At 43.3% G+C, this 27,250-nt stretch overlaps 1 protein-coding gene across 5 annotated transcripts in view; it reads left to right on the top strand.

Moving 5' to 3' along the window:
• Positions 1–27,250, top strand: part of SLC9A9 (solute carrier family 9 member A9) — a 902,600-nt gene that overhangs the window by 530,144 nt on the left and 345,206 nt on the right. For all 5 annotated transcript variants that reach the window (XM_029617398.1, XM_029617399.1, XM_029617396.1 and 2 more), the window contains one exon: positions 3,525–3,678. In XM_029617398.1, coding sequence (XP_029473258.1) covers positions 3,525–3,678 — 154 coding nt within the window. The remainder of the gene's footprint in view (positions 1–3,524; positions 3,679–27,250) is intronic.

The raw sequence follows: 27,250 nt of genomic DNA, 5'->3' as shown, positions 1-27,250 counted from the left end.
GGATTTGAACTTACACTTTGATCGCATACCACTATCCCCTTCCTGCGAAGCATTATTAACTTCTCTTAATGCTCTAGACTTTCAACAAGCCGTGACCAACCCGACTCATAAAGCTGGTCATACCCTTGATGTCATTTTTACTAACTCCCTTATTGAAACAAAACTTCCCCACTGCACTCCTATTCCTTGGTCTGACCACTTCCGGATTGACACCTGCTGTACAATAAAGCAATCACCAACTAATGTTCACAGCAAAAAAACTATCTACTTCAGAAAACAAGGTCAAACAGATGAAATTAATAATTTGATAACAGAAGATCTCAAAAATCTAGATCTCACAGACGCAGAAACAGCTATCTCTTCTTGGTTTAATATTACCAGTAACATAGCAGAGAATCTCTGTCCCGTTCAATCCAAAGAAATCAATTCTGAAAAAATAATTTAAAAAAACCTTGGTATACTCCCGATCTTAAAGCTATGAAAATGGAGCTACGTAAAACAGAAAAAGAGTGGCGCAGAAACCAAAATTCTACGGCATTATTAAAATTCAAATCCTTGCTTCACAAATACCGCCAAACCACCGATAAAACGAAAAAAGATTTCTATGCTGCCAGAATTCACCAATATCAATTCAACCCTCAAGCACTCTTCCAATATGTCAAAAGCCTTGTAACTGCTCCAGCTCACAACAGTCCAAACAACAACAATGATTCTAAGTGTGAGGAACTAGCTACGTTCTTTTATAACAAAATACATTCTATTCTAATGCGATTTAAGTTATATTCTACTCCTTCACACACCAACCAAGCTACTTCAGCCACTCAAGATAAATCTGAAACAAAGGTATCTAATCTTGAGATCACTACTGGAATCGAAGTTGAGTCAATTCTAAAGAAAATGAAACCAGCTTTCCACCCCACAGACATCCTACCCACTAAGACTCTTCTTTCAATACGATCTACAATAGCAAAACCTATTGCAAAGATTATTAACAAATCTATCACCACAGGCATAGTTCCCTCTATACTCAAACATGCTATCATAACTCCAATGATAAAAAAATCTAATCTAGATTCTTCTGATCCAGAAACTTTCGACCAGTATCTAACCTACCCTTTCTTTCAAAAATTATGGAAAGAGTCATCAACAAACAACTAACTGACTATTTAGATGATCATCAAATACTCTTCCCCTCCCAATATGGGTTCAGAAAGTACCACAGCACGGAAACGCTTTTGATATCACTTTCAGAGGTACTACTAAAACCTTTAGATGCTGGTAAATCATATCTCATTGCCCTCCTTGATATATCAGCTGCATTCGACACTGTAAATCACAACACCCTCATTATCTGCCTCTCTGAAATAGGTATCTCTGGATCGGCACTTCTATGGTTTCACTTTCCTGAGCAACAGAACTTACAGTGTTAGATGTGGACAAAGTGAATCCAAGCCAAGAAACCTCTCTCAAGGAGTACCCCAAGGATCCTCTCTCTCCTCCACATTATTTAATGTTTACCTTACTCCATTATGCCGGTTACTTTCTAAATTGGGTCTTCAACACTTCATCTACTCAGATGACGTTCAGATACTCATACCTATTACCAGCACAATCACAAATGCCCTGAGCACCTGGAAGGCAGCTTTATTGGAAATTAAATCAATCCTCACAGACAACCAATTGGCTATCAATACCAATAAAACTGAGCTTATCATAATTTCACCTCCAAAAAAATACATCAATGATTAACTCTGGTACTACACAAGACATCTCCACTATATCACAGCAAGTACGCAGCCTTGGTATCATCATTGACAGCAATCTCTCGTTTAAAAAATTCATCGCGGATACAGTTAAAAATGGTTTCTTTAAACTACACACGCTTAAACGTATTAAACCTCTTTTATACCAATATGACTTCCGCACAGTCTTGCAGGCAACTATTTTGTCTAAGATTGATTACTGCAATGCTCTGCTTCTGGGTCTACCTAAAGCTACAATTCAACCTTTGCAAATGTTGCAAAATGCAGCTGCTCGCATTATCACCGACACAAGCCGCCACGAGCACATTACCCCAGCACTTCAGTCCTTACACTGGCTACCAGTGGCTTCCAGGATAATATATAAATCTATGACGCTGATACACAAAGCCATTCAAAACAGAGATATGCACTGGTTCACTGATCATCTACAATTCAACACTTCATCCCGCCCAACGAGATTCCAGCATTTAGCCAAACTAAAGATCCCAGCACCCAATCTGACTAGACTTTCTAGTACAAAAGAACGGTCATTCATCATTGCTGGATCAACAATATGGAACACCATGCCCTCTGAATTACGCCAGGAAATTTGTCACAAAAAATTTAAACAAAACCTTAAAACCTGGCTATTTAAAAAAGCCTACTATTAATGATCTGAGTCCTATACCATTCTTCACCATTTCCACAGTCCCTTATATTTTGATTATATTCTTTTAATACAAAGTTATACATGGTTTTGTATTTGTTCAGTTTCTATGTTATATTGTAAAGCGCAATGCTGAATTATTGTTTTAATGTAAACCGAGGTGATGTTACTTACATACCCCGGTATATAAAAAATCTGTAAATAATAATAATAATGATAAGGGGAATGGAACAACTCCCCTATGAGGAAAGACTAAAGAGGTTAGGACTTTTCAGCTTGGAGAAGAGACGACTGAGGGGGGATATGATAGAGGTGTTTAAAATCATGAGAGGTCTAGAACGGGTAGATGTGAATCGGTTATTTACTCTTTCGGATAGTAGAAAGACTAGGGGGCACTCCATGAAGTTAGCATGGGGCACATTTAAAACTAATCGGAGAAAGTTCTTTTTTACTCAACGCACAATTAAACTCTGGAATTTGTTGCCAGAGGATGTGGTTAGTGCAGTTAGTATAGCTGTGTTTAAAAAAGGATTGGATAAGTTCTTGGAGGAGAAGTCCATTACCTGCTATTAAGTTCACTTAAAGAATAGCCACTGCCATTAGCAATGGTAACATGGAATAGACTTAGTTTTTGGGTACTTGCCAGGTTCTTGTGGCCTGGATTGGCCACTGTTGGAAACAGGATGCTGGGCTTGATGGACCCTTGGTCTGACCCAGTATGGCATGTTCTTGTTCTTATGTATATATATAGCAGAAGATTTGATGCTTAAAATGCATTTATAGTCCCAATGCACCAAAATTTCCAGTCCTGTTAAAATTCTATATAACTCGCTCAACGTTTCTCTTATATATAATCCATGATCGTGGACCTTATTCTCATCTGATTTCTGTCTCATTAACTTTATTTATTTTATAAACAACTCATTCTATAGTTGTTAATGAATTTTCATTCAAATATACTTCAACCGATTGTCACTTTCAGGACTGAAGTTATATTTCTATATCTGTAGAAACAACTACAATACAGTATGGGGTAACGTGCTGCTAAGCTATGTCTGACATAATTGTAGAGAAAGTGTTTAACATTAAATTTCCATGTGACTTTTTTCTCTAAGGTTTACGTGGTGCAATCGCATTTGCACTAGCAATTCGAGACACTGACTCCCAACCAAAACAAATGATGTTTACGTCAACGCTACTCGTGGTGTTCTTTACAGTCTGGGTTTTTGGTGGGGGCACCACTCCAATGCTGGCCTGGCTCCATATCAGGTTTGTACAGTTTCATACGTTGTATGTATATTATATGCTACCCCCTCCTGGCTCCCTCTCTGTTCTTCATTCAGTGATTACAGGATACAGACAGAGAGAGAGAGAGAAAGAATTCATATTATCCAGTTTCAAAGCGAAACCCCACTTATCTTCTAGACCTGACAGTGAAGAGTTCTAGTATCCAGCGATGATTCTTCTCTGAGACGTCAGCTATACTGGCACATCCCCATTTATGGGGTTTACTGACCATTTAGAGCCTTTGGGATAGATTTTATAACGTTGAGCGTGCGCTACCCAGCACGCGCACATGGATGCCCGATTTTATAACATGCGTGCGCAGGTGTGCGCATGTTATAAATTCGGGGGTCGGCGCACGCAAAGGGGTGCACAGTTGTGCAACTTGCGCGTGCTGATGCCCGCGGCCTTCCCCCGTTCCCTCCCAGGCCGCTCCGAAATCGGAGCGGCCTGGGAGGGAACTTCCCAACCCCCTAACCTAACCTCCCTTCCCCATCCCCCTAACCTACCCACCCCCTAGCCCTCACCTAGACCCCTCCCCGACCTTTATCTTATCTGTTGCGCCTGCCTCTGGGCAGGCACAGGTTGCGCACACCAGCCTGCCAGCACGCGATCCCCTGGCACAGTGGCAAATGGCCGCTGTGCTGGGAGGCTCTGACCCGGTCCTAACCCCGGACCGCCCCGCCTCCACCCCACCACCTCCCCACCCCTGGCCCGTCGCCAGACCTTTCTAAAATAGGCCCAGTGCCTGTAACCCCACCTACGCAAGTAAATTCAATGGCTTTTTAAAATCCGGCCCTTTATCTGCAACACCTCCGCAGGAATATTAGGGACTAGCTATAGATATCAAAAGCAACAGATATGTCAGAGGCAACAAAAGCCTTTATTCAGCATTTAGTAGGTCAAGAGAAGAACTGAAAGCTAATTTTCATGGCCGGGAGTTTCTGAATGGCAGATTCAGTGCTGAGGGACAAAAGTAAAAAAGCATAGTACAGTGAAACCAATTAGTCTCTGCATGTATTGTGAATACTTTCATTTTCTAAAATCCCCCTCTTTTTTGGAGCGGTGGAAAAGGCAGTTTGAAATGCTTTATTTCCCTGTATTCAATTGGACTGATATGTCAAGCCCATTACTTTATCTAAAGCCACCCTTTAAGAGCTACTATGGAAGCAGGGAAAATCTGCTCACCATGCACCTAAAAACTAACCAGAGGGCTAAAACATATGTTTGAGATCTTCTCTTACTGCAAAACACCGTGGCCAACATACCAGCATTTCCCACACACCTGAAGGTGTTGTCAACAACTAGCGAAAAGGTTTCATCTCCTTTTGTGAGGTCACTGAATGATTGCACTGTGCTCTACAATCTCTCAATGGCATAAATCTCAATAAGAGTCAGGAAAAGCAAAAGTCGCAGCTATTCAGGACTTTAGTTCCCAACACATCATAATGGGTGACAATTGCTCTGCTGCACGTTTTTGATGTGTGGATCAGAAAAGGAAATGATTTGTAGTGACAGAGGCTGAAGATAAAGACAACAATGTTTACAGTAGAGGAGATTGAAAGCATAACTGTGCTGTCATTGTAGGGCAAGGAAATCCATATTATGAAGGTGGTCTTATATTAATTATGCCTTCCAAGTCAAAAAGGATGTCAGACTCACATTCAAATTACAATTTTACATTTGTTCCGATTCTGGAGTTATCTGGCAAGAATGGACATTTTCTAGATAAAACATTCTGAAGTAAATTTTCCCTGCTGTGAAGTTAGGTGACTAGGTAAAGCCTTTGAAAATTTACTAGAACCGAGTGGGTACATTTAACTAAGGGGGTCTATTTTTCAAAAAACGCATGAATAATTTTTGGACCAGATCTGAGAAGGTTAGTTGAATTTTTTTTAACACTAGCCAACTAGATTGTATCTGAAAATTCACCTGTGTTTTCTCAGCCAGCTAAAATCGAGAAGCCTCATGCCAGCGCTGGCAGACAGCACCATTCAGCAGTGAGCATTGAGCAAGGCACTGTCGGGAGAGCTCTCATGCCCCTCCTGCTGGGAAAAAGGGGGCCCCTCTGGAATCATAAGTGCAGCTTCCACAGGGGTGATGAGTCTTCAGGGAGACTTTGTAGAGATCAGGGCATCAGAAGGAGTCCAGAGGACGTTGCATGTATATCAGGAGAGGGGGAAAACAGGTGATGATACTCGGGGGGTCGAGGGGAAGATCAGAGAACTCTGCTAGTATGTTTGGGGGGTTGGAAGGGGATAAGGAAACTTTGCTAGTATGTCAGGAGGGGAATCAGGGAACTGATGATAATTAAGAGGTCAGATGGGGATTAGGCTCCCACAAGGGTCTGATATATATTGGGGGGTGAGGAGAGGTGAAGCTTGCCACTCTGGGGGGAGGTCTGATTGATCTGGCTATCAGAAGAGAGGTCCATGCTGGAGTTGGCGGGATGCAAAGAAACCTGACAAGGACCTTTCTCAGTCATGAGTATGAGGTATGCCTGCCTTGTCCTAGTGCTTCTCATGATAAAGCTGACAGACATGAAGAGGAAGTCCCATTGTGCCTGATCCTGATCATGCACTGGAGTTCCATGTTGCACATGGATTTAAGATGTTGGGGACATTCACCGTCATGAGTCTCTTGATAACACTTGGTGACCTCTTACTGTTCTGCTAGTTCAAGGCTATGATTATATTAGGCATCAGTATAGCATTCTGTTTTCCGGACAGTGGCCCCAGATACTTTTGAATCTTTGAAGGATTACTCCACAGATCTTTTCAGCATTTATGAGTATTTGCTAAACATCGTCAAGGACCTTGCCATCATCTTGATGGATGCTCCCGTGTTATATAATGCCTTGTGCGACTTCTGTGTCATTGCATTTCCCCTCATGCTTAACCTGTTTATTACCATGATGGGAGACACCAAAGGGTACATAAGCCAAAGAAAAGGACCAGCTATGGAGAGCATAGCTTGCCACTGCTTTATTGACTCTTACCTCCTTTGCAGGTGTTTAAATTTAGGTGGCTTGTGAATTGACTGATATTTGGTATCGTTGCTATAAACATCAGTTAAGTACATCATATTCTTTAACTGGGCCATGATTATCTTGTTATAAATTGAGACTGTATTTATTTGCAAGAAAGCTCCCCAAAAATATTTAAAGGCATAAAAAACCTTATGAGAAATGATGGCAGGACTTGTACTTGGTGCTCTTGAAGTCACAACTCCTGTTTGCAGGTTTTTTTGCCTAGTTCGTACCTAGTTTTATGATACCAAATAGTCAGTGTTTAATACGTATACTTGCTGCATTTTTTATTTTTGGGTTTACACTATAGGAGCTAAGGTAGAATTGACTTCTTTTTCATAGTTAGTTCTTACTGTTAGGGCTCCCAAAGAAGATGATTGATAAGATGCAGCTAGTTCAATATGCTGCTGCAAAGGCTATCTTATTTTATTTTTTATTTGTTTATATTCTGCCTTTCAGCCACTTCAAAGTGGATTACATTCAGGTACTGTAGGTATCCCCCTCTCCCCAGAGGGCTCACAATCTTTTTGTACCTCAGGTAATGAAGGGTGAAGTGATTTGCTCAAGGTCACAAAGAATAGCATTGGGATTTGAATTCTGGCTTTCCTGGTTCATAGCCTGCTGCTCTAACCACTAGGCTACTCCTCCCTGTGGGAACAATCGGTGATTCCACAGGCCTGGAGACAAACTAGTCTGATTTCAGTCTTTCTTATCTTTATTACAGCTTCACAATCACCCAACAGTAGACTGCCTCCCCTTCAGAACATTGTACTGTCTTTACTTACAGTTCTGTACTACTTCCCTCAGTACTCACAGTTCAGCTTTGTCTCAGCTCAGTGTTTGGACAGTGTTACATTACAGGAGCTGCCTTCTTCCTGGAGACTTGGGCCTAGTCTGGTTGTCCCCACTTGGATCCCAGCACTTATTCCACAGTCTCTGGTTATGCCCTCTGAGCCCTACCTGCCCTGCAGGATCCTTCCCATAGAGCATACTTTCCTTAAGGATTTTAAAGTGGGCCAGGCATCTAGGGGAACACTAGGGGCACTGCCTTACATACCTTTCTCCTCAGCTTGGACCTGTCAGGCCAAGCATTCCTACTCCCTCCTGGATCCCATACAGGAGAGTCCAAGACATCCCATTCCCCTTCCTCTGGCTTCCCACCAGCTAAGCTTGGGAATGGGGACTCAGTGACATGCTCATCCCCATCTCTTAGGGTTAACCTCAACAACATCATGATTATCATATAGTGTGCTGTTCACGTGTTATACATCCCCAATCATTTAACTGAGTCCTTTGTTGGCTCGGGTTTGAATTCCACCACAATGGAGCTTTATGGACTGACTGTGGAACCATAAGTGCTGGTTCCTCTATAACGAGCTGCGCCCACTTCTTGGCATGTTGTATCTCTGATGTAGAGTCCCTTATTGGCTCCTCTGCAGCCTCATTTGCTGGGGTCTCCACAGGCTCTCTGTGGACTTTTCCTCTAGGTTCTCTGCAGTGCCTCCCACTGGGCTCTCTGCAATTTCCTCATCTGTACACTCTGGCCACTCATCCATGCTTGTCGCAGGCTCCTCTGCAGCCTCACTTGCAGGGGTCTCCACAGCACCACCCTCTGGGCTCTTCTTGGCATCTCTCTCTCTTGCCTTTCCATGCCCTCTTTCTGGGCTTCTCATGGGAGTTGACTCTGGATTCACGTGTTTAGGCACCCCAGATGGTCTTCCTCAGGACCTCCTGTAGCACTGACTTTCACCTTCTCAATATTGCCTCCTTCTGGGTTACCTGTATTACCTTCTCCAGGGCTCTCTGTGAACCCTCTCTCAGGGTTCTTTACCGCCTCCTTCTCAGGACTTCTCACAGGAGCAGTCTCTGGACTCCTGGTAGTGTTTGGGCACTCTATGGGATCTTCCTCAGGACCGCCTGTAACTCCATCCTCTGGCCAAAAGATGTTGCAGCTTGCTAGCAACTCTGTAGTTTCATCTCCTGGGTACTTTCTATCACCAGTTCTTGGCAAGGCCACGAGGCTCCACTCCATACAAAGTTGACCACAGGCCAGTGGTCTTCCTGGTTCTGTTTTTGCTCAGCCCAGGCCCTCTGACTTCTTGCAAAGCTCTCTTGTAACTTCCTGTCACCCTCCTGGAGATTCTGGATCCGTGCTTGCCAGTTTCCTTCAGTGATACTCTCAGATTGCTGCATTCTAGTGCTCCAGTACCCTAGCTTCTCCACTCCAGGTTTTCTCATGGTTGCATACCTTCCCTGCAGAGTGGATTGCTTCCTGGAAGAGGGTCCCACCCTGTTTCCATTCCTGCACTCACAGCCCATTCTGGAAGGTTTTTCAGGGCCACACCCTGTTCAGCACAGCTCTGCTGCACCAGTGTTCCTTTAAATCTTTTCTTTTTTCAAGGCAAAAGTTAAAAAAAAAAAGCCTGCACAAACAGTATAAACTAAATCCTTTTTAATTCCCTATCTCTAGCTAGGCTTCTCCCATTATCCGGTACAAACCTACCACTTCCTGGTTGTCCCTGTAACCAGACTCACTCACAGTTTCCTCTCTACCTGAAACTATTAAACTTTGGGGTTTTTTTTCTTCAGTGCAGCTTCTGAGCCACACCCTTTCACAATCCACATGATCTGTGTAACCCTGTGCTCTGTATTTTGTTTTTGAGCCACAGGCCACAGGCTCAAAAACAAAATACAGAACAAAGTCCTGTGTTCTGGACTACATTTAGAACCATAGGTCCTCTTCACAACTCTCTATATTCCCAACAGACACTTTCTTGGAGGCTGGGTTCTTTTTCTGTGCAAAGCTTTAGAAAAAATCCCATGTATTACACCATATGTAAAACGAGCAGTGATTCGCACAGGCCTGAAGACAAACTAGTCTGATTCCAGTCTTTCTTAAAACATTTATCTGTATTACTGCTTCACAAACACACAACAGATGTCCCTTCAGAACAGTGTACTCTCTTTACTTACAGTTCAGTACTGCTTTCCTCAGTACTTACAGTTTAGCTTCATCTCAGCTCAGTGTTTGGACAGTGTTACATTACAGGAGCTGCCTTCCTCCTGGAGACCTGGGCCTGGTCTGGTTATCCCCACCTGGATCCCAGATTTTATTCCCTAGCCCCTGGTTACCCCCTCTGAGCCCCACCTACCTTCCACCCATAGAGCATACTCATGGATTTTAAGATTGTTGTGTTTGGCGGCTCACAGGTGGTAGCGAGCCATCGCACTTACCTCTGGCTCAGAACCCTACCGGGATCACTCATTGATGGGCTAGGCCCCCCACACTGGACGCGGCTGACTGCCACTGTCTCCTGCCTGTGCGGCAGGCCACTACACTTTTGCTGGGCCCAATGCTGCAGCTATCCTAGATGCCTCCTAGGTTCATGGGAACCCAACTGTGCCCTTCTTATAGGGCCAATGGCAGGAATTGGCCTGGGACACCCAGTGATGGCATCATCACCTGGGGCCTACTTAAGACTGTCTCCTGCTATACCTCCTTGCTGGTAGAACTAATTGCCTCAACAGCGTTCCTGCATTGAAGTCCTTATCTTTGGCTCCTGTCTCTGTTCCTGGTTCCTGTGTGGCTGTCTATCCGTGTCCTGGTCTTCCCCTCATCTCTTCTTTGTAGTCAGTCTTCTCTCTTTGGTTGAAAGTGTCTTCCCAGGATTTGGACCTCGACGTTGCTGTCTTTCTGCCTGCCTCCGACCTTGGACTTTGGCTCACTTGTGACTAAATTCCACCCACCTTTGACCTTCACCTGGTCCATGACTCTGAGTTTCTCCAGCTGCCTTACAACCTTTGGCCTGGACCACAGCATCATGTAGTTTCAACCTGCCAGGGACCTCCACCTGGGCCACTACCCTGAGGTCCTCCGATTGTCACAGACCCTCACCACTCCATGCTTTTAACGAACCCGACTTCCCTACTGCACTGGCCTGCAACATCTTCACCTCTACGATTCTCCATCAGCACAGAGGCCCACACCTAAGACCAGCTGGCCCCGGCACCCAAGGGCTCAAACTAAGGGGAACGTGGGCTGGAATTGGCAAAGCTCCAGGTGGGCCTCTCCTTCAGCCAGCTCCTTCTGCTGACGGTGGGGACCTGCAGGGCCCCTCCTTGCAGGTAGTGCCAACTCCCCCTTAGCCCAAGGGCCCCTTTGCCAACAAAGGTGGACCAGGCATCTAGCTTGGCCAGGCACAGGTAAATAGAGAAACACTAGGGGCACTGCCTCACACTCCCCTCCTTTAAAATTTCCTGTTGGGAAAGACTCTCTCTTCTGTTGAGGGAATTAAATTGGATTTCCATAAGTCACCGGACTAGCTTTAAGATCTTAATGGTGACTTTTAAAGCTCTTTAAGGCTTTAGTCTAAATTGGAATATGTGCACATAAGGGCCGCTAAAATAATGGCCCAGACCCCCATCCCAGTCAAAGATCCCTGAGCCTCCAAACCTTCCAAACATTAAACATTGCAAGCCTGTAGGCCCAAAAAACCTTCCTCCCCAGCCCCCGGATCCAGCATTGCTTTAACAGCAATACTGAATGCAGTGACAGCCAAATGCAAGATCCAAGCTCCCAATAACCATTAATGGTCTGGGGAGAGGAGCAGGTGTGACAGGAGGGTAAGAGTGGACTTGGAGGCAGTGGGAGAGGAGGAGAAAAATAAACAAATACTGTGGACGTTCAATTAATTCTTTTTTTTAACTTTTCGGGGATGGGAAAGGAAAAGAAAGCTTTTTGAGGTCTAAAGGTCTAAAACATTTAACATTTATTTTGGGGGGACATTGCGGAATTTGACTGGGTGTGGGGATGGTGGATCGGATGCGAGTCTGGCACAGAAGTGTATTTTTCAGTAATTGCTGCTTAACTGATGTCGATCACGCGTGAGGCGCGTGATCGACGTCATCAGGACCGTGACGCCGAAGGGATTTAAATCCCTGTTCGCTCCCTGGATGCCCTTTCCCGCCGTGACCGACGGGCCTCGCAGACGACCGCACCGACCGGAGGAGCTGGGAGGAGGGCCGCGCAGCTGGTGCCAGGACCCATCTGGGTAAGGCCCAATTTTCCTCGCCCTACCACCGATGGCCCACCGCCGGCCACGAGGCCTGACTGACTCACCGCAGCCGTCTTCACACCGACACTGCTGCACGCGACCCCACCGAAGACCCGAGGCGCATGATCGACGTCATCAGGACCGCGACGCCGAAGGGATTTAAATCCCTGTTTGCTCCCCGGGCGTCGCGCGACAAAGGGGCCTGCCCCTTTGTGCGCCCCTTAGTGCAGCCCCCAAGTGCTGCCCAATAGAACCTAATATACCTTCTCCTCACTCACGCTGGCCTTCGAGTCCCACAACAGAGGCCCACCTTCGCTGGCAGCAGTATCTTCCACCTCCAAGCCACCTTCTACCTTCTATCATCACTTCTTCAACCGCCTAGCCAGACCGCCCTCCTCCATCACATACATTGCCTCTCTCCGCGCCTTCGCTGCCCGAGCGACCCAACCCCACCCAGAGCTCTATTTATATGCCACCATTGGCACCCCGGAACAACAACCCCCACTCCCTGACCTCACCCAGATTCCACCCTAGCCTGACTCCCAATACTCAACTGACCTCCTGCCCATATTTCGTCACCACCGCTCATATCGCCTTCTACTGGTACTCATCCTGCATTACTCCAACCAAAACATATCCCATAACTCAGATGCGACCTGACCCCAGTAAACACTAGAGACAGCTTGCCAAAAGACCCGAACTCTGAAGCTCACATCTCCCGCTCATCTGCGAACCTTCAAGACACCTCATACGGATACCAACACTTCCTCTCCTATGACAATCCAACCAGAAGACAAAGTGGCCTCACAACCTCAATTCATCCCAAACATGTCTTCACCTCACAAAACATTTCGCCAGCTTGGATACAGGCATCTGATCAACATCCCCTTCAAGAAACACGCCAAAAACCTCATCTTCCTCACCTTTCTCCTTATTAACACTCAATCCCTAACCAAAATATTCATGCTATTAGCCGACCTCATCCAAGATAAAAATCCTGACTTCATCGCCATTACTGAAACTTGGCTCAAAAATACAGATCATGTAATATCTAACCAAATAACCCACCTTGACTATGACTTATTCTCCATCCCTCACAAGGCTCGCAGAGGAGGAGGCCTTCTCCTTACCATAAAAAAGAAATTCAACATGAAACTGATACCGCACAACCTGCCAAAGAAGTACGAAGTTGCCCTCTTCGACTCGGAGACACTACAAATATGCCTAGTCTACTGCCCCCAAGCTCCTAGATAGCGAATTATCTCCACTCTTAGAATACTTAATCCCAAACATCAACACAAAAAACCTACCATCTTACTAGGAGATTTCAACCTCCACACGGACTCCATCCCACGATCTCAAAGCTGCCAAACTCTACTTGACATGCTCTCCAGCTTCAACCTGCACCAACAAGTGAACTTCTCCACACATAAAGCTGGTCACACGCTAGACCTGATCTTCACCAACCACCACTTCACCGATCCGCAAATATCATCCAATCTAGTCCCCTGGTCGGATCATTTCATCATACAATGCAAGACACAAATACAGATCAACATCTTAAAGGATGCCACCTACCAACCATCATTCAAATACCGACCCCCCTTCCAACTCGACCAACTACAACAAGAGCTCTCTAAACAACTCGCCAACTTAGACCTCTAACCCCAACAACGCCATTCATTCCTGGCTCCACCTCACTGAACAAACCGCCAACAACATAAACCCCATAAAAACCAAAAAGATTTTAAAAAACCGGTAATAAAAACAACCCCTGGTTCAACTCACATCTCAGATCAATGAAATGCAACCTAAGAAAATTAGAAAAGGAATGGAGAAAATCCAAATGCCCAGCAACCACTCAACGTTACCATGCGCTACTCGCTTCATATAAAAAGGCAATCATGAACACCAAACGAAACTACTACAGTCAAAAGATAAAGAATTCCTCAAATAGTTCTAACGCTCTGTTCAACATCGTAAGAAACCTGATCGAAGAAAACAACCACAGCACTGCCACAGCAAATACAAATAACCTAAGCCGAGACCTAGCTCTGTTCTTCAAGAACAAAATAAGCAAGATTACCAACTCCTTCAACACCCACTCAAACACGGAGGACAATAACGTAAAATCTACCATAACACCTTGGGCGAACTTCGTTCCAATTTCCAACAAAGACACCGAAAACATACTAACAAAAATCAACCCAGCGTGCCACGAGCTAGACACAATCCCAACCCGATACCTGAAAGAAATGGCGCACGTCATCGCCCCAACCATTGCAGCTATCATAAACAAATCTCTCGAAGAAGAGATACTCCCATCCCAACTAAAAACAGCAACTATCACTCCAATCTTGAAAAAGAAGAACTGAATAACTACCGCCCCATCTCAAACCTCCCACGACTCGCCAAGTTGACTGAGAAAGCAGCTTTGATTCAGCTTAACGAACATCTAGAAGACAACAATATCCTTCATACATCACAACATGGATTCAGAAAAAACAGAAGCACTGAAACTCTACTAATCAACCTATCAAATTAATTAATCAGAGGCCTCGACGACAAACTAAATCACCTACTAATCCTACTTGATCTCTCCGCGGCGTTCGACGTGGTTGACCACGAAAGCCTGATTTCAAGTCTTGCGCACATCGGTCTGGCTGGCAAAACACTAAGCTGGTTCACCTCCTTCCTAAAAGATAGATTCTTCAAGGTCACCGTTAACAACAATGCATCCAGCCCCCTCCCCCTTGATACCGGGGTACCACAAGTCTACCCTATCTGCCACCCTCTTTAATATATACCTACTCCCACTCTGCCACTTCATTTCATGTCTTGGCATAACATATTTTATGTATGCAGATGACATTCAACTACTCATCCCCGTATCCAACACCATCGAAGAGACTCTGAACTCCACAGCCAACCACTTAATTGCCATCAGAGACAAACTAAACCAGCTAAAACTGTCTCAATATGAATAAAACCGAATGCATCCTCATAGGTAAACACAACCCAGGGTCGACAACTTCCTCACACTTCCTACAAATCGACAACACCTGCATCCAACTCAAAAACACAACAAAAGACCTCGGAATCAGGATTGACAATGAACTCAACTTAAAAAAGAACATTGCAGCGAATACGAAAGAAGGCTTTCAGAAACTCCACATTCTGAAACACCTAAAACCACTTATCCACCATCAAGACTTCCGAACTGTGCTGCAATCCCTCATCTTTAACAGCCTCGACTACTGCAACTCTCTTATGATCGGCCTCCCAAAATCCACCATAAAGCCACTCCAAATGTTGCAAAACGCCGCCGCCAGAATCCTCACTGGCAAGAAGAAATCAGATCATATCACCCCCGTTCTGAAAAGTCTCCACTGGCTACCAATAGCACAAAGAATTGAATTCAAAACTCTGACAATTGTCCACAACACAATATTCAAAGAAGTCAACCCCACCCTCAATGACATGATTCACCTTCACAAAGTGCAACGATCTACCAGAACAGCATACAAACTGAATCTAGACATACCTTCCCCCAGCATTGCCAAACTGACCTCCACGAGGAACAGATCCTTCTCAATCGCAGGACCCAAATTATGGAACACCTTACCTCACTCCCTAAGTTCACTCAGTGACATTAAATCATTTAAAAAGGAACTCAAAACCTGGTATTTGAACCTAACTTTCCATGATGGCGTTGGTTAAGCCATCCACAACTTCCTACCTCATTCCTCCCCCCGAATGTCCTCCCCCTCCCCCCTACACCTTACCTCTCCCTCCCTCCCTATTCCGATCCTCCTTTACCCCTGTCCCACCCCATATCTTCCTCCCCGATACAACTATTCCTCCTGTACCCCGCACCTATCTATGAGCTCTGCCCTAAGTCCCCCCATTTTAATTGATTTTATCGTTTGCTATAAATTGTTCTTTTCAGTTTGTAATCGTTGCTCCCCTTTTCCTACGACCCTTTCTCTGTTCACAGTTTATTAAGTTGTTCCAGTGTTATCAAATTGTATTAAGTTGTTATCTTGTAAACCAGAGTGAAGGCAATCCGCTATACTTCGGTATATAAAAGCCTCGAAATAAAATAAATAAATAAATTGACAATATTCTTTGAATATCGGTGGTTGTTAATTATCCAGGCTTAGGTTCAATACAAAAGATGTTACCACAGGAGGCAGTACCGTATTCCTCCCAAGCAGCTGTTGGCAGCCAGGCCAGGAAGCTGTTAGGCTTCCACTAGATACATGGTTCTACCTGTGTCTCCTCAATCCAGCATCCTGGTGAGAGACTCTCTGGATTTTCTCTCCTTCTATGTAGGGAAAAACTGCAAAAAAAAAAAAAAAAAGCCTATTGCAAAGTCCATGTACTTTTTCCACACATGCGGTGACCAGAATTGCTTACAGTATTCAAGATGCTGTCTCCCTATGGAGCAATACAGAGGCATTATGAGATTCTCCGTTTTATTCACCATTCCCTTTCTAATAATTCCTAACATTCTGTTTGCTTTTTTGACTGCTGCAGCACACTGAGCCGACGATTTTAAAGTATTATCCACTATGATGCCTAGATCTTTTTCCTGGGTGGTAGCTCCTAATATGGAGCCTAAAATCTTATAGCTACAGCATGGGTTATTTTTTGCTATATGCAACACCTTGCACTTGTCCACATTAAAGTTCATCTGCCATTTGGATGTCCAGTCTTCCAGTTTCTCAGGGTCCACCTGTAATTTCACAATCTGCTTGTGATTTAACTACTCTGAATAATTTTGTGTCATCTGAAAATGTGATCACCTTACTGGTTAAACTCCTTTCCAGATCATTTATAAATAAATGTAAAAGCCCTGGTCCAAGTAAGGATCCCCGAGGCACTCCAATGTTTACCTCTCTCCACTGAGAAAAGTGACCATTCAATCCTACTCTCTGTTTCCTGTCTTTTAGCCAGTTTGTAATCCACAAAAGGACATCATCGCCTAGCCCATAACTTTTTAGTTTTCTTAGAAGCCTCTCATGAGGGACTTTGTCAAACGCCTTCTGAAAATCCAAATATACTACATCTACCGGTTCACCTTTATCCACGTGTTTATTAACTCCTTCAAAAAAATGAAGCAGGTTTTTGAGGCAAGATTTCCCTAAAATGGTTGTAGCAGTCATTTTATTGGGATGTGGTAGTAAGACAGAGTTTCAGGGAACCTCTGGTTCTCTCCCTGATTGGTGGAAATGTTAGCAGGCCTAGGATGTATGGAGGCCTGGGGAAAAAGGAATTGATTGCTTTCCTAAGGCTGCCACCTCATCTTTTTCTCCAGAGTTTATGCTTTATGTGCATGATACCTTGTGGCTGAGACAAGAGTCCCCTTGAGGGAAGGCTGTTCCTAATTTAGACTCAGGGGGAAAATGAGGTCCTTAGTCAGGTTTTGACAAAAATGCCCAAGTTGGAGCTAGAAGAACATCTGGACAGGGCTTAAGTTTTTTCAGAGGCGGAATCCTTAGGGGAAGTCCCAAAAGGAAACAGTAACCTAGATAGGGAGCCCCTAAAAGAGGGAGAGATTCCCCCGACAGAAGGAGATGAGCCATGAATAGTCCAATTGTTCAGGAGGGAAGAGTTTCTCTTGATACTTACCTAGGCCTTGGTTAAATTAGGTATCAAAGAGGCACCATTAGAACCTACAATAGAAGGACCCAATATTAGAGGGTCTTTGCAGGCCAGCTAGGACCTTTCTTTTCCACAGGACTGTGAGAACTCTGGTGACTGCTGAGTGGGATACAACGGAAGCTAGCTTGCATGTGGGAGGAGCCATAGCAAAGCTGTAGCTGTTACCTTCTGAAGTATCCAAAGGTAGATGCCTTGGTTTCAGTGGTCATGAAGAGGGCAACCATACCAGTGGAAGGCAGTGCTGCACTGGAAGATTGCTTTAGATAGAAGAATTTGTTTTTCTGACGTACTCCTTCAAAGTGGTTGCCCTTGTTCTTCAAGTTGTGGTTTGTAGTAGTTTCATGTCCAGGGCATGTTTACTTTAAGTGCAAAAATTTCATGTGGTCCTGTGGGTTTTGCCTTGAGAGGTTTGTGTCGCCTATGTAGTAGATGCACTTTATGATCTCATATATACCTCATCGAGATGCATGGCGAATTTGGTAGCAGCACTGCATTTGCTATGGTTGCAGAGACACATTTTCTAAGACAATGTTGAGTAAATTGCCTTTTAAAGTGGTGATGATCTTGAAAAGCTGATAAAGCATTATGGAGACAAATCGCTTAAGCTGCTGAAAGATAGAATAAGAGGGTCTCAAAATGGGAATCCTAGCAGGCCCAAGTTTAAGGAGGCAAGGCAATAATGGCCAAGGAAGATGACCTTTTTTTTAAGAATGGTTGTCTTCGTAGCAAGTCACAGTCCTTTCATTCTGGAAAGAGAGTTTTTGGGGACAGCCGCACATTTAGCATGGGAGGTCTCAAAAATTCTGAATGAGATTCAGGGATCTCACTCCCCAATTCCTTTGGTAGGGGGAAGGGAGACAGATCAATGGGTTCCTTCTTGATAACAAATTAGTATGCTTTAGAATTTACACCAATTAAAGGATGCATTTATGGAATCCCCCTGTGCCCCTCTGGAAAAGAGAACATTTGGTAAGGTCAACATTAGATCATCTTCTTCAGTTGGCAACTGTGGTCCCAGTGCAGAGAGAGGAATGGAGCCAAGACAGATATTACAATTATTTTATGGCTCCGAAGAAAGAAGGCTCATTCGGATCCATTCTAAACCTCAAGCATGTAAATGAAAGTTCCACATTTGTGAATGGAAACCTTCCTTCCATTGGAGCAAGTTCGGATTATGTTGTGTCAAGGGCCAATTGTCTTGGAGGATCCGGCCCCCTCTTGTCTTGTGGTTTAACTATAAAAAGGTAAACATTGAAGAGCAATCTTTTATATAGGTGAGATAGTGACCACATATGAAAGGAAGAAGATAACTTCTTTGGCATATATTCAAGTCTGGGTTTTCAAGGTTTTGTGTACGGGAAGCTGGGGGGTCCTGTAGTTTTGTCCTTTTTGCAGAATGGACTTCAAACAGGTTTAGCTTGTAATTCCCAAAATGTGTGTGTTGCTGTTTCTGCTTGTTAAAGGGAAAAATCCAAGGCTTTACCTTAGCAACTCATTCAAATGTTTTTCATTTCCTAAAAGGAGTGAGACATCTTCGGCCTCCGATTCATAAAGAAATTCTTCCAGGGGAGCTTAATTTGGCTCTCTGAGCCTTGTGTACAGCTCCATTTGAACCAATTAAGGGAGAATCTATTAAGGACTTGATGACAAAGGTGGTTTGTTTTTTTTTTTTTGTGGTTATCTGTTCAGCAGGACATATTTCCAAATTACAGGCCCCTTTCATGTACAGATCTGTTTCAGAAGATTTCAAAGGCTGAAATATTGGATGTCCCTTCCTTTTTGTCTACAATCATTTCTCCATTCTATTTTAATCAGTCAGTGGATCTTCCAGTATTCAAGAGGAGGGTTTCTATGGGACTAAAAAATCTGTATTCATTAGATGTGAAAAGGACCTTACTCATACTTGAAAGCCATCAATTCCTTTAGGAAATAGGATCATTTGTTCTCATCAGTGCTAAAAAGAAAGGGGTTGAAGCCTCTAAGACTGTTCAGACTTGCTTACTGTCTGACAGAAGCCTCCAGCTCACCATGAGTCAGACAACCAAATATATACTGAACTTCCCCCCCCCCCCAACCCTAACCCTCTGTAACTCAGTGATGTTTTCCTAAGCATATCTCTTTCAAATGCTCCCTTTGTCTCTAAATGCTTCCCTAGTTTACTATCTGTACGTTCGTCCACCTATGCTTTCATTATTTATTTATGAGCATCAAACCTGTATACCATTATGAACCAGTGCTTTTCACATGAAATGACAGTATATAAAACACGTAAATAAATAAATACATATAAACAGATGGATTAACGAGGCTATTGGTTCCGCTTACATTTCCAGGGGCTTGATGATTCCTGAGGCTCTTCGAGCTCACTCCACAAGGTGACTTCATGGGTGGAATGGCAGTCTGGGCTTCCTTGCATACTTTTTACAAACTTTACAGGATAGATGTGCAGTGCAGGAAATTAGTCTCCTTCAGGGCTAGAGTCCGGGGGGCAGGCTTATCCAGCGCCCTCCCTATTTGAGGGTGGTTTGAAATCATTCCATCCATTCTGGATTGGTCTTATGGGACGATAAGAAAGGCGAAATTAGGTTTCTTACCTGCTAATTTTCTTTCCTTGAGTCTTAACAAATCAGCTCAGGGACCTTCCCATTTTTAGCCATCATCCCGCTGTATAAATGGTTCCTTAGACTCAGGAGTAATCTTAGGAAATATTTCTTTGCAAAGAGTGTGGTGGATGTGTGGCATAGCCTCCCAGTGGAAGTGGTGGAAACAAAAACAGTATCTGAATGCAAGAAAACATGAGATAAATACAGGAGATGCCTAATGAAGTGATGAGGGTTATAATACTAAATTAATTGGACACATGGCTAGACTGGATGGGCCATATGGTCTTTTTCTGCCATTATGTTTCTATGTTTCTGTGTTTGAAGTCATAGTTTAAGGATCTATTTTGTATCTCTACTGCTTATAAGAAGGAAGGTTTTGATGTGATTTGCTTTGTTACAGTTATATTGAAGTGCTACAGGCTTCACAGTGCCTTATAAGGGGGTTAATGTCAGCAAACCAGTTTCTTTTCTGTTGCCTACTGCTGGCAGGGAGGCTAAACCCATACATTCTGGACTGGTCTGGTAGGACTCAATGAAAGAAAATTAGCAGGTAAGAAAGCTAATTTCTCCTTTGCATGTGATGTCCCTTCATTTACATATGTATGCATGTTAATTTTTCAGACTGGTTTAGCATGCATGATAAGCCATCCCTGCATAGTACAGTATTTTTAGCATGTGCTGAATGGTCTTAATGTGTATCCTAAGCTTTATTGCATAGTCCCCATAGAGTTTATTTTCTGGCAGGATAACCAAATGAGGAGGGAGTCCTTTTCCCTTGTGATGCCGTGTCTCTTCTGGATTGGATGCAAGTGAATCTCCAGTGCTCACATCTGTTTCAGATGATCCTTAAATCCTTCTCACTCTGGGCTGCTTATTCTCTTTCTGATAGACTGTTGTCACTGTAAGTTTGTATACACTGTAGACATTGAGATGGTTTCCCTGGATTTTACACCCTTGATGTAGACAATCCACAAAACATAGCACCATAGAGATCAATGTTGAAAAGCCTGGTGAGTGGCAAAGTTACCTGTATAACTTTATGCTGGCAACTTTACCAAGGTATTCATCAGCACTTACTGTATATGGATAAAAGTGCTGCAGAATATACCGGTATGAAGTTAACCCAGATAAAGTTATCTGGGTAACTTTACTGCTCACCAGGCTTTTGAATATTAATCAATAAGGCACAAAAACTAATAGGCAAAGCAGCAGCCAATAGCCCTCCTACTATCTCCCAAAATTAAATAAAATGTAGCAGACCAAGGGTAATCAATCCCTCCCCCGCCCGCCTTAAAAATGCGTGTCAAATTCCTACTCCCACCCTGAAACCCCCTGCTCCTAGCAAAATATCCCAGAAACACAGCAGGAGAAGGGGAGGCTCTTACCTGCTCCTGCTGAGCTGAATATTAAGTGCCAATATAGCTGACAGCTCCCAGCACTTAATATTCATTTATTCACTGCATTCCAGGGTGAAGTAACGGGGAGGACGGGCCATTGCTCTGCCTGCTAGCTTTGTTTATCTTAGTTATCCAGGTAACTTTAGGTCTGCTATTTGGCCAAAGTTGGCAATAGAAGTTCTGGCCCAACTGATTCAGGTAAGCTCAGTAATATCTAGTTTTCTTGCTGGAGGAACATGTCATATCTTTATACACAGATGATATTCTGTTGTCCTTCCCTAATCCCAAAATTTTGGGTCCTTACTTTTTGGCGATGCTTCAGGAATATGGGAGGATGTCCAGGTATAGGGTCAATTGATTTAATCAAAGGTTTTTCCTATAGAGGTGATGACTGAAAAGCATAACCCATAGTGTTTTTCTTCCTTTAAGAAAGTAAGGATAGTATTACTTACTTTGGCATTTGAATGCCCAGAGTCCTGACAACCCTGTATCGGTTTATTTATGCATCTATGGTCAGTAAAATATAGAAAGACCTTCAAGACTGGGATGACCACTTTGTATCATGGGCTGATAGAATTAAAACAATAAATGCCCTTCTGCGGCTTAAGTAGTTGTTCCAGCATGTCCTTGCTATCTGCCGGATGCTTTTTTCTCCAATATTAATCGTATGTTTTCTAAATGTATCTGGCATCATAGATGTCCACGTATTACACTGAGGACTCTGTGGAGACCAGAGGAGCAGAATGGGATTGATTTTTTGAATATGCAAGGTTATTACTGAGCGACTCGATTCCAAGGAGCTGTGGTGTGGCTGCAGAGAGATTTGGCTGTGCTGTGGTACTGTAGTCATATCTTGCTGATGGGATAGATATTTCCTGTTTGCTACTTGAGCATAGGATATACTTCATGCTAAAAGAGTAGGATGGGTGTGCCTTTCTATATCCCACACAGTTAAAGTTTGTAGGGTTGTGGGGAAGAGTACAGTTATTTTCTTAGGTCCCTCACCTCTCTTTCCCCCTTGAGGGGCAATCCATCCTTAAGTGTTTCCATTTATAGTATGGAGGTAGTACCCTCGTGGAAAGTGGGGCTGAAATTTGTGGGTCAGTTATGGGAGGAGGTTAATGTTACTCATTGATCTTTTGAAGACCTCTTGTCTTCATACAGGGTGTGAAGGGAGACAGAGGTCTATTATATTAGATTGATGGCATTACTCGATGGGTATTGACCCCTCCTTCTTTATGGGAAAAGGTGTTTCTGCAGGAGGATGTTCCCAGGAAATGTATCTCTTTACTTTAAAGTCTATTACCAGTAGTTTGTTAACTAAAGACCCTCCTTTCCTCTGTGTCCATCAATGGAATAGAGACTTTTGCCTGAACCCTTGGTGAAGACAACTGGAAGCAAATTTGGCAAGCGGCCAACAAAATATCTGTCTGTTCCCGCAGGATGGAACTGATGGTGAAATTATTGCACCATGCCTATTAGTATCCACTCTATTATACTGTTTTCCCCCCTGGGTCCTCTAGGATGTGTTGGAGGGCATGTGGGATGGAGGGCTTCTACTATCATATGTGGTGGTCATGCTCTGTGGTGGCCGCCTTCTGGAGAAGTATCAAAAGGATGATATTGCATATTCTAGGCATTTGGTTTTCTCTTATGCCAGAACTCTGACTTTTGGGAAGATGGGCGGGGCAGTGTTTAATCACCTCTAAAAGGATATTGGCAGATCAGCTAATACATGTGGGATGTTTTACTGTTGCTCTGATATGGAAGCAAACTCCAACTCTTGAAATGTGGAGCAAACAGATTTATGAGATTGCTTTGATAAAGAAACTGACTTTTGTGCTGAAACATAATGATACTTTATATGAAAGGATATGGAAATGCTACTGGAACTATTGGGATAGAAGAAATAGATAGCAAAGTTCTCAGAGAAGTTTTGGTAATCATTTGTCTCTGCTCTATACTGTTCTCATGCCTATTGCTTGTTTTCCCTTCTTACGGGATAATATCTGCTGCTGAATTCTATTATCTGTCATACGTTTTGGTGTATTACCACTCGATATGTATCTTGTTGACTCTCCGGAAAAATAATTTAAAAAAAAAGTACAAAGTGATGCACATATGAGAAAAATAATACCAACTACAGGTACATGATTTTGAGCTCTGCATTGGGAGTCACTACTCAGGAAAAGGACCTTGTAGTCTTTGTGGACAATACGTTGAAATCCTCAGCTCAATGCATGGTGGTGGTCAAAAAAAGCAAATAGAGTGTTAGGAATGATCTGAAAATGAATGGAGAATAAAACGGAAAATATCATATTGCCTCTGTGTCTGGTCATAGTGCGACCACACCTTGAGCACTTTGTGCAGTTCTAGTCTCAAGAAAGGCATAGCAGAACTAGAAAAGGTGCAGAGGAGGGCGACAAAAAAATGATAAATGGCGGTAGAACATCTCTCTCTTATGATGAGAGGCCATGCAGGCTAAGACTCTTCAGCTCGGTAAACAGACGGCTGAGAGGGGACGTGATAGGTTTATAAAATAATGAGTAGGGTAGAACAGGTAAATGAAGAATCATTATTTATCCTTTCAAATAATACTATAACAAGGTGATACTCCATGAAACTAATCACAAACATATTCAAAACAAATCTTAGAAAGTAGGAGTACTTTTTCACTTTGCGGACTATTAAGCTGTAGAATCTGTTGCCAGAGGATGCAGTCAAGGCGACCAGCATCACAAGGTTTTAAAGAGGTTTGGATAAGTTCCTAGAGGAAAAGTCCATAACACATTATTAGCCAGGTTAGACTAAAGAAAGCATTGCTATCCCTGGGCATATGTATAAGATCTAAATTTTGGGATCTGCCAGGCACTATCGACCTGGATTGGCCACTGTTGGAGACGGGATGCTGGGCTCGATGGACCTTGGTCTGACCCAGCACGGCAATTCATATATTCTTACCGATCAGTCTATCCAGTCTGCTTAATTCTAGCTTCAGCACAGTTTTATAAACCCCAGTCAAACTGCGGTTTTGACCTCATTTCCCTGATAGCAAAGATCCCTTTTCCTTATCCCACGCCTTTTTGGATTCTGTTACCATTTATGCCTCTACACCAGTTCCACTGAAAGTTCATACCATGCAACCTTTCCATAAAGCAAAATTTTCCCATTCGGCTCCTGTCCACCTCTTCGAGGCCTCATAGTGAGACCTCTTGTTTCAGAGCATTTTTTTCCTTTGAAAAAGTTTTGCTACTTTTGCCCGATTTATACCTTTGACGTATTTGAATAACTCTATTTTATCTTCTCGGCCCTCTCTTGTCAGATATACATATTTAAATCCTTAAGTGTCAACTCATTTGACTTTTGTAGCAGACAAAACTTAACTTTGCTAAACTTGCCTCTTGTCTACGTCCTTTCGGAGGTATGACTTCCAGAACTGAGCACACATAATATTCTAGATAAGGTCTCACAAATGGCCTCCCCCCCCCCCCCCCTTACTGGTTTAATCTCTTCCAGTGTAGCTTAGCATCTCACTGGCACCGGTCACTGCCTTATTGCACTGTTTCACTGCCTGGAGGTCATCAGACATTATCACCCTGAAGTTTCTCTCTTGCATATTGCATACTGGTTTCTCACCCCCCCCCCCCCCCTTTTTCAGCACCCCACATGTATTACTCTGCACTTTCATATTAACAGCCATGCACTCGACCACTTCCTAAACTGTCTTAGATCACTTCTCATTCTGCCTTCTCCCTCAGGGGTGCCCACTCTATGGCTGATCTAGGGTGATTCGTAAGAAAGCAAACTCTTTCTTCAGACACCTCCACAGTATGGCTTTCATAGGTATTGAACAGAACTGGCCTCAGGCCCATCCCTGAGGCACTCTACTAATCGCCTTTCTTTCCTCAGACTGAATTCATTTACCACTGCTCTGTTGTCTTAACATTCAACCAATTTCTAATCTAGTCCACCAGCTCGGGGCCCATCCCCAGGCTGCTCCTATGAGGAACAGTATCAAAAGTCTGGCTGAAATTCAAGTACACTAGATCCAGCGCGCTCACCTCTGATCTAATTGTATAGCCATCCAATCAAAGAAATGAATCAGATTTGTTTGATATGATCTCCCTCTGGTAAAACCATGCTGCCCCAGATCCTTCATTCTTTTGGATTCCAGATACTTTGCTATCCTTTCCTTTTCATAAAACATGAACCAGGGAATCAGGAAATGTACAGGCCTCCAATAGCAATTTGTTAAAAAAATAAAAGGGAGCCACTTATTGGAAGCACATTCTCTAGTACTGGACTACTGGGCCAGCTTAAGAGAAAACCCTTCTTGAGAGAAGGGGAGTTAAATCTGAATGTTCCTTTTTCACTTTCTCTAAATAAGGTTGATGCTGCAGTTGCTCTATTTATTGCTTTTGATGTCACCTATTTGGGGCTGGCTTTGCTTCATCAACAAAAAGAAACAAAGAGTGGGTGCCGCTACAATTAAGGATTCTGAAGATCTGTTCCTAGGCATTCTTCTTGGTAAAATCTTTGAAAATTCAAAGGGTAGCTGTCAAGGCGTGTTTAGTCTCTACACTGGTCTCCTATGTTTTAAGCAAATGGTTACTAAAACTGAAAATTGAAATGTCCTTGGGCACATCTGCAGCCGAATTACTGAAAGACTTTTCAGTGACATTGCTTGGAGACAGGGTCTTCACTGATGTTATGTATAACCTTGTTATTTGGGAACATGGCCTGTTCCCAAATAACAAGGTTATGTAACCATAGTGCTCACATGGGTGAGCACTATGGTTACATAGTTGGTTTGCTGGCATTCCTCTAAAACATAGATCCTCAGTCTACAATTTTAAGGTGACTTCTTGTTTTGAGAAATTTTGAGGCAGAGGAAAAAAATCTGTCTTTCCATCTGCAAGAAAAGAGACAAAGGAAGGCTTTTGTTTTCTAGAATCTTAACTCTCCCCAAAATGTATTTGAGAATGCAGGGATCAATATTGAAAGCTAAGACTCGGACTTAGCTGGACAAACCATGGGATTTAAAATCCCACTGGTCTGACCATCCCTGACATAGCTGGCTATCTTTTTAGCCAGATAAAAAGATAGCTGGATAAGTTAGGGGTGGTCCAGGACACAGCGCACTTATCTGGCTAGGGGGGTCATTTTTCAAATCGTGTTAGGGCCTTATCATAGACATTAGGGCGATAATGCATGCGATAAATAACGCATTGTGAGATGCATTTGCAAATTTTTTAAATTTAGTGGTGGGAGGAGTTTGGGCAGAGTAAATAAAAATGAGGGGTGCTTAACATTGCATGCAATAGTGTAATACACGCTATTGTGGGATTTAATGTCAGAAATAACTATACCTTTTTTCCTGGCATTATGCTGTTAATTATGGCTGAAATGGGATTTGTGAAATCCTGTTTTGGGGCGAGGGGGGGGGGGGGGAGAGAGAGAGCCATACAGCCTCTGGGGAGGCACAAGTATTAGGCAATTTTTTATACCACTGTAAGAGGGGCCATTCTGAACTCGGGGTGAGGTGATGGGCTAGGTTTTGGGGGACAGTTTTACATGCACAGTCAGATGTACAAACAGCACAGTAGACATCTGTGAAGATTTTATGTGATTTGAAGTGATGAAAGGTATAAAAAAATGAGATTTGTACAATGTACTCTCGATCTAGCTTGATGCACTCTCTACCTAGCTGCTATAAAAGCTAGGTCGAAAGTACAATGTACAAATCTCATCTTTGTGTACCTTTCATCACTCCAAATCACATAAAATCTCCACTGCTGTTCGTACATC

This window comes from Rhinatrema bivittatum, chromosome 9, assembly GCF_901001135.1.
Source record: "Rhinatrema bivittatum chromosome 9, aRhiBiv1.1, whole genome shotgun sequence".
In the NCBI taxonomy this organism is placed as follows: Eukaryota; Metazoa; Chordata; class Amphibia; order Gymnophiona; family Rhinatrematidae; genus Rhinatrema; species Rhinatrema bivittatum.
Note: the sequence above shows the minus strand (reverse complement) of the source record. Positions and strands in the feature narration are given on the sequence as shown.